The sequence below is a fragment of the Sardina pilchardus genome, chromosome 2 (genome assembly GCF_963854185.1).
Source record: "Sardina pilchardus chromosome 2, fSarPil1.1, whole genome shotgun sequence".
NCBI lineage: Eukaryota > Metazoa > Chordata > Actinopteri > Clupeiformes > Clupeidae > Sardina > Sardina pilchardus.
Window position 1 is genome coordinate 37,093,347 of NC_084995.1, and position 7,955 is coordinate 37,101,301.

The 7,955-nt window shown below is 42.4% G+C and overlaps 1 protein-coding gene across 1 annotated transcript in view; it reads right to left on the reverse strand.

Moving 5' to 3' along the window:
• Nucleotides 1-207, reverse strand: part of wnt3a (wingless-type MMTV integration site family, member 3A) — a 14,052-nt gene extending 13,845 nt beyond the window's left edge. Inside the window, exon 1 of the mRNA XM_062556732.1 lies at nucleotides 130-207. Coding sequence (XP_062412716.1) covers nucleotides 130-200 — 71 coding nt within the window. The 5' untranslated portion in view covers nucleotides 201-207. The remainder of the gene's footprint in view (nucleotides 1-129) is intronic.
• Nucleotides 208-7,955: the final 7,748 nt, after the last annotated feature.

Consider the following 7,955-nt stretch of genomic DNA (forward strand, 5'->3'; position numbering starts at 1 on the left):
GAAGTCGTGGAGGAACAAACGAAATATATCGCAATTTCAGTGTAATGTGGAAATAAAATACACCAACATTTGTGTCAAGCTATTGTAATTTAATGAATATCTCGAAGTAAAAAATGTATTAAAACTTACCACCAGATTGGATAACTTGCCATGACATGCGTAATCCCAAAGAGAAACAGGAAACATCCAAGGTATATCATCCTTAAAAAGTTTCGCAAAAGACGCACACACGCGCGCACACACGTTTTCGATGAGAGGGGGCAACAACAGAAAAAAAAGTTCAGCGCTGACCAATACTTCTCGTCTAATTCCCAAGGACAATTCAGACAAATAGTCTACTGCGACCAGTCATGGCAGAACAGGGCAAGCAAATATTAAAAGTTAAAAGCGGCTAGGTTTTGCGACCCAATAAGCACGTATTGCCAAAGGGGAAATTCTGATGATACTGTTCCTTTGCGCTCTCTTTTCCTGAGTCAGTCAGGCTGATCATAGACACAAGAATGAGCTAATTTTCAGAAGATAGTGTTTTAGTACTCATTGGGACGTGTGGGCATTGGCATGCTCTGTGTGATATATAATGTTGTTTAAAGGAAGGGGGGCGGGGGGGTCAGTTGGGTTTAAATAGACAGCAGAACCCCTGTGGATTGGGTAGCTATAACAACCTCTCCGGATTTCACTCCCTGGTTTGAAGCTGCTAAAATGCAAAAATAAAAATGTGTGAAGTGCTAGAGAATTTCTCAATCTCGCTGGTATCTTCTTTAGTTTCCCCTCAGTTTGTAATGTTATCTTATCATTAAGAAATGATACATTAAAGCACTTCAAAACGCAATTTTTATTTTCAGAAGCACTATCGTTACATCAACGACCATGTAAATGTCATGTGTCAAAACGATTTAGCTGAGGGTTTCAAAGCAAATTAAGATTAATATTGAAATTAATATTCATATTTTAAAACGTTTTGGATTTTATAATAAAAGTCATAACCACAGATCACATTATTCGGGACTATTTTGTTTTTGAGCAGATTTTTTTTTTACATTAAAGCTGACTGCTGTGAGTGGCAGATAGGCTCCACCCTTCCACACTTCAAATTCTTTACCAAATTTTACTCAGTTAATTTTTAAACACAGTTAAAAAAACAAACAATAAAGAATATGCTGTATTCGTCAATTTGCCTGTTTAACGGGTGTTTATATTAGGCTAGGCCTATATTATATAGGCTATATTTTTTATTGTAATGTGTAATTATATACTGGGTTTCAATAATTCACCCCATTTTATTTGTACATTAGGCTATAACCAAATAGATCTGCAAATATTGCATCTCCCTTTTCTATCTGGGGTGTGTGTAGGCTATGTATTTTTATGTTGGATATTTACACTGGAATCGCAGATCTCGTTTACCTTTGGGCTGCTGAAAGGTAGCGACTTTCTCCGTCATTGTGAACAGCCGAATGACCGGAGGCTCCGTCATATTCCTGAATTTCAAGGGAATATCACCTTTCGTTTCTGTTTAAGGAAAGATTACGTTTGTTTCGTGTTTCTTATATTTTTCAGTGTCAAGAGGCTGTTAGGTGAGAAAAGGAAGTGGAGGTGTCTCTGTCATCGATGACACTGATGCATATCTAAGATATCCTCTTTGAAAGTAGCAGAACAGGTGTATGGTTTCCCAACCAAACGACTCCCGAGTAGACTAAACCATTTCCTAGATCATTTAGTTGATAATAGATATTGTAATGACTACAAGAAAACAAACAAATAGATAGGGGGAGAATATCTAACTGTTGGCGACGGTGTTGGTTAAATCTACAAGACGCTCTGTCGTTTTTACAGAGGAGTGTTCCCGAGATTTCTCATTAAAATATCTTGCGTAAATAAAATAATTTGGAAGTGTGCGGACAATGTGTCCTACGCCGTGAAAATTCCACTGACAGCTAAATCACTTAATAATTTAAGTTTTAGTTTTATGTTCCCAAACCCTCCACCTTTGACTTCATTATAAGCATTCTTTAATTTCACTGTTGCCTTTATATATCGATGATATAGGCTACTACAAAGGACATATTTTTACATATTGGCATAATTTGGAATGCAATTATTTATTTATTAATTCACTCACTCACTGACTCGCTAACACTGGCTGATATTGTGTAAGGTCATCCATAAGTAGTTTTTGCTTGTACTACCATCTAGTGGTACAAAGAACAGTTACATGTATCTTCACAGGTTCTCAGCAGTTTTGGGGCTAAGGCTCACCAAAGGTCAATCAGGCCAGGGGACACAAGCTAAACACAGCTGAAAGGAAAGTTATGCCATTATTCACAGATTGGGAAAGGTGATTTTATTTTGTTGCCAGACAAGGGAAAGGGGTGCTTCCAAAGTGAGAATCCTAGTTTTTCAAATTGGTGACTTGATATAATGTTTTTATTCCTAGAGCAGGCAGATGAAAAAGTTCCTAAATCTAGCAATCGCAACATATCATAACAACCGTAGGCAGTTCACTATTGTGGCAAGCCTATTAGAAGGAGTCGCGAGACGGGTCTCTGCTTCACATCATGAAATCAAACTGAGGGTAGTGGCTCCTCGAAAACTCCATGGCATGCCTCATTTTGCCTCATGGAGCACCAAGGTGCTGTGGCACACCCGTTGAGAAACCCTACAAGATGGTTACTGGTAAGTAGCATAACCAAACCAAATCAAAACTGCTATGGCCATGTTCAGACAAGACAGACCCATGCCACGTATGTGAACTAGTTTTTATAGGGACAGGATTAAAAATGTTGCTATAAGATAAATGACCGGATGAAATCATGAATGTGATTAATGGCACAACTGCAGGTTTAGTCATGCATGTGGAAATGGCCTCCGATAAGATAAGGCAAGATCGAATGACTGGCCGAACCAAGTTTAAAGGTGCAAAACTCTATCCTGTATTCATGCTCCTGGGGGTGCATCACAGTCTTTGGCAGGCTTGCACTGTGAGTTAGTGTCTGTCACTGGAAAATAATCATTATGTGCTGGAGTCCATATTTACAAGAGCATCAGTTTGAATTCTGAATCTTATCTTCTTAATATAATATAACATTCAAGCTACAGTGCAGAGGAGCCCTTGAATAGGCATTAATATGGCATCAATCAGTGCTGTTACCAGAGGATGAGAGTGCAGAAGGTACGAGTACAATGTAAGGGAAGGAGAATGTGGCAGAGGAAGAAGGAGGTTGAAGACACACACACACACACACACACACACACACACACACACACACACACACACACACACACACACACACACACACACACACACACACACACACACACACACACACGCATTGTCTTTTATAGTGAGCAGTCCAAGGCACATTTGTGGAATAATCATGTTTTGAAATCAGTATTGTTTGATATACCACACCTGCCGGATGGATGACTTATGTGGGCAAAGGTTCCTATGGCATTCATTTTATGCCTAATGTATTGAAAATCAGAACCCAGAATTTGAGAGCAAAAAGAATATGTAACCACGACATACAATGCTGTAAACAAGAGCAATATTCTCTATGTCGAGACCTTTTAAAAGTGTTTTTCAAACATACTTCAAACTGTTTAATTTTATATTCTATAAAACAAGTCAACCTCTCTCCCTCTTCGAGAAGTCTCTCTTATAGGTTTGGCTCCCTTAGTCTGGCTCTCAGTTCTGAAAGCGTCAAGCCTTAGTTTTGGAATGAGTTTGACAGCAAGAGGGCGGGATGTACTGCCGGATGCTGGAGGGTGGGATCTAGTAACTCATTGGCTACTGACCAAGTAATCAAACCACCTATTAACCAAGCGATTGGACACTAGCAATATAAGATTCTTACTAAAACAGATTTTGAAGTGTGTGAAGAATATTTCAGAGAAATACAACTTTGGTGTACAGAGGAACCAATTTTGTTGATTGACAAGGGAAAGGGTGCGGCCAAAGTTGTGAGAAGTTACGTGTTACATGTTTTGCTTCAATCAATGAAAAATGTTTTTCAATGTTTTTTGATACTCACATGAGTCGCACAGGACTTCTGTCTATCCCATCTCACTGACAGACCTGGAGATGACTGTTCACAACTACCGGCACTGTAGGACTGGATAAGCTCCTAGAGGTGGTCTTGAGGAAATCAGACTGTTTTTCACAATGAGTCCCATTCACTGCAGTGAATTCACCATGGTTAATGTCCACAGAAATGTTTTCACTTGGCTTAGAGAAGAAAAGGCTCTCATGCAACATACATTTTATACTTTGAGCAAGTGGGTGGTTGGTCAGAGAGTGTGATGCATGGCTTTTTTCCACCTGCCGTCACCTTTGGCACTGTAGCCAAAGTAAGTTAGCGGCAGGTTTTATTCAGTGATGAAAACCATGTGTTAAACAGCAACAGCTAAACAACATTAAGAAGGCCAAGTGCCCTTTTTTTCAAACAAGCCCGATTGCTGTGAAGGTTAGTTGGCCCTGTGTGGCTCACCTGCCTTCCACAGCGGCAGAACTAAGCTGCAGGAATGTAATACCTGTAGCCTGCAGGTGTGTGTGCACTCCATGACCCCTGGCGCTACGCGGCACTGCAGCTTCCTGATTAGTCTGTGACCTCAACTGCACGGATTTCTGTGGGCTTGGATGAAAGAAATGAATGCAGGTGTGTGTGTGTGTGTGTGTGTGTGTGTGTGTGTGTGTGTGTGTGTTTGTGTGTGTGTGTGTGTGTGTGTGTGGTGTGTGTGTGTGTGTGTGTGTGTGTGTGTGTGAGAGAGAGAGAGAGAGAGGTTCATTCTTGAATGGTGATTACTGGGGGTTAATGCTGAGGGCTCACCAATTTTATTTTTCCTCATAAGGTTGTGGCAACCATCAGAAACACATTGTGTTTCCACAATTTGCATACCACTGTCTGATATTACATTTAGAATTCCTTCGTAATGTCAGAATGCTCGTTGCGCCTTTATTCGCCCATTACATGACCAATCATGCAAGCAAATGGGAAAGTAATGAAATAACAGGAGTCAGGGGTGTGAGCTGTGTTCAATCAAACTCCTTGTTGACTTATTTCGCCTGCTGTTCCCAAGGCTTTAAATCTTCATTCTTTCAACACAGAGGCTTTTTTCCTGTTCGCCATTCACTTTTTCCTGAGGGCAACAGACAGACATTGTGTCAATATTATGGTGCGTCCATGCGCCCTCTTGCCTATACTGACCTCACCGGGACCATGATGTCACCCGGGCATGATGTAAAGGCATGGCCATATCCAGCCCAGCTTCCTGAGTGAGACCACCCTTCACATCAGCTGAACACCAGCTCTAGCTCTCTGCAATGAAACGAAACATTTTACCCTCTTGCACCCAGCGGTTCACTCCTCCAGTATTCTCACGTATAGCTGTTATAGCATGACGCTGAGGTAGCTCCAGTAGGGTAGTATTGTATTCTCAAATATAATTCCTATTACATTTAGTTATTTTTTTTCTTAAAAATCCAATCCAATCCAAAAGGCCTGACAAGGAACTGTACAAGTGTTAGTAACAGTGTCAAATAATGAAAATGGCATCGCTAACAGTGTGTTATCTCCAAGCTTGGATGCAAGGACTACAATGTCATGTCAATGATGTTCAGGATGAAGATTTAACACATTATAGGAACTCTCCTTTTTGTCAGATATTTTTTTAACATACTTGGTTCCAATTGGCAATGTCAGACTCCATTTTCCATATTGTAAATCAGTGTTGTCTTGAAAATGAGTTTGAATCTGCCATTTTAAGTGGAAAAAAACTTGCCTACTTTGTGTTGTGTTTCTTTAAAGTGATGTATTAGTGCTGGGTGGCAAAAAACCCTTTTATTTCCAGCCACTAGATGTCAGCCTTGTTCTGAATGTTTGTCAAGTGTTTAACAACATGCAGAGGAAGTGACTCAAGGGATGGTGAACTGCTCTGTGTACTGCAGATTACTCATTACTTAGTTATGAGTGCCGGTGATTTTCAAAGGAAGCTTAAATCAATATTTGATTAAATGTGATTGGGTTTAGTGACCTATTGTTGGGATCTGCAGCATTGTGAAGTACTGTGACAAACAAAACAGTTCATTTGTCCACACACAGTGCTTTCTTGTGCACTCTGTGGTTGGTTTATCAGTGCCTACTGTACCCTCAACCTAATGACAGGGAAATGAAAGAGTTACAGTTTCCCTCTGGACATATTTGGAATAAGATGACTTTCCATTTCCATAATGTCTCACAACACTTCATTGTGTGTGCAGAAATGTGGCCTTGCATGTTCTTTTGTGAAAACTCTCCAGTAGCAACATTATGTGCTGGTAAACAACATATGTGTGACAAAGGAGCACAACCTGCTGTTTAAACAGTGATATTTCTCCTCATGCTCAGCCCTGTTTGCCATTGAAAGGTTTCCAAGGGAAAGGGAGGGGAACTTGGTCTTGATAAGTGGTGTAAGCTGAGACACACCCCTTGGAGCGCACACCTAGAAATCGACTCATCACTTCCCCCGCCAATCTGCCGCACAGCCTTGCACACAGGGACTGGTGTCGTGTTGTCATTTCCAGAGGCTGTGCATTGTTATTGACCTTGTTTGCCATCACCCTCCCCTCTCCGCTACGCTCACATGGCACAGTATATCTGTTCGAATAGGGTGGACTGTACGTTTCGGTAAAGCGTATCGGGAATGTCCAAGATGATTTGGAGCAGTTCCCCCACCACCCCTCGTCAATTCACATTGTCCGTGGAGAGGGAACAGAAGTCAGGAAGGGTGGGATGGTGCCATTCCTCCCATAGATGGCCAGGGCTTATCTGGGTCCGGCCTTTGATCTGGACGCTCTTCCTCGCAAGGTCTTTCCCTAAGCTGTCACTCCTCTGATAAGGTACCGGAGAAAGGCAAGGAGGGGAAGGGAGGAGAGGAGAGGGGGAGGGAGGGGAGGGGAGGAGGAGGGGGAGAGAGAGAGGGGGCAAATGAGTAGGTCAGAGATGGGACCCAAAGGGGAGGGGGGGGGTGCCCTTGGTGGAGCGACCACAGTGGTATGTCCTCACCACCCTCAGACTTTCATCAGCCACACTTCTGACCTTCTGACAGAGACCGCCCTATCCTCCCCTCCCAGACCCCCCCCCCCCCCCCCCCCAGCCTGCGTTCTCTCTCTTGCTGGTTCAGTCTAGGTCAGTGCTGGCCGCCGTGTGGCACAAGTCATGGGCAATTGATCCCAAGCGTGAAGCATTTTTGTCCATATTTCCAGGGCTTCCTGTGCAAAAAAAAGTGACCTGCGCTCAGGTGTTTGTGTTCCAGTCACACCGCTGCCGATGTGCTGCGCGCGAGAGAGCGAGCGCGAGCGAAGCAAAGCGCCCTGTTGTTATTGGCAGGTCGCTGTGGCATGTCTGCGGCGATGCCGCATGTGTGAAACACAATGTGTGCTTAAATACCTGGGGGGAGTTCTTAGACCGAACGCAAACACTGGCGGCTGGAGATGTGTCAGTCTGTGTACATCACCCAATAGTGGGTCTCTCGGTGTGCAAAGCAAACCCGTGAACTGCTCCAATCTTGTGGCTGCAGCGCAAAGCCAACATTCATTAACTATTCTGATGAGTTCTGGAAAATTCAAAGAAAAGCGGAAGACAAGGCATACATGGAAAGACTTGAGGCATTCCCCTTGCGTTCCGTCTACAAGACCAAGACATCATAAACAAGAAACTGACAGTTTAAACGAAGAGCTCCAAAAGCTGGGAAAGGACCTTAAAAAGAAAGGAAAACGTTTTGTACTTTACCAGCAAACCTGTGAGCCATTAAATATTTTTCATATAATATTTAAATATTTAATCTGTAACTCAATAACTAACAGGGAATCCTTTACAAATCCAATCTTAAACAGCAGCTTATAACAAGGTCTCTCTCACCTTGAGATACAGCTCTTGAATTTCTTGCAACCTACCAAGGAATCTGTCTGTCCCCTGCTT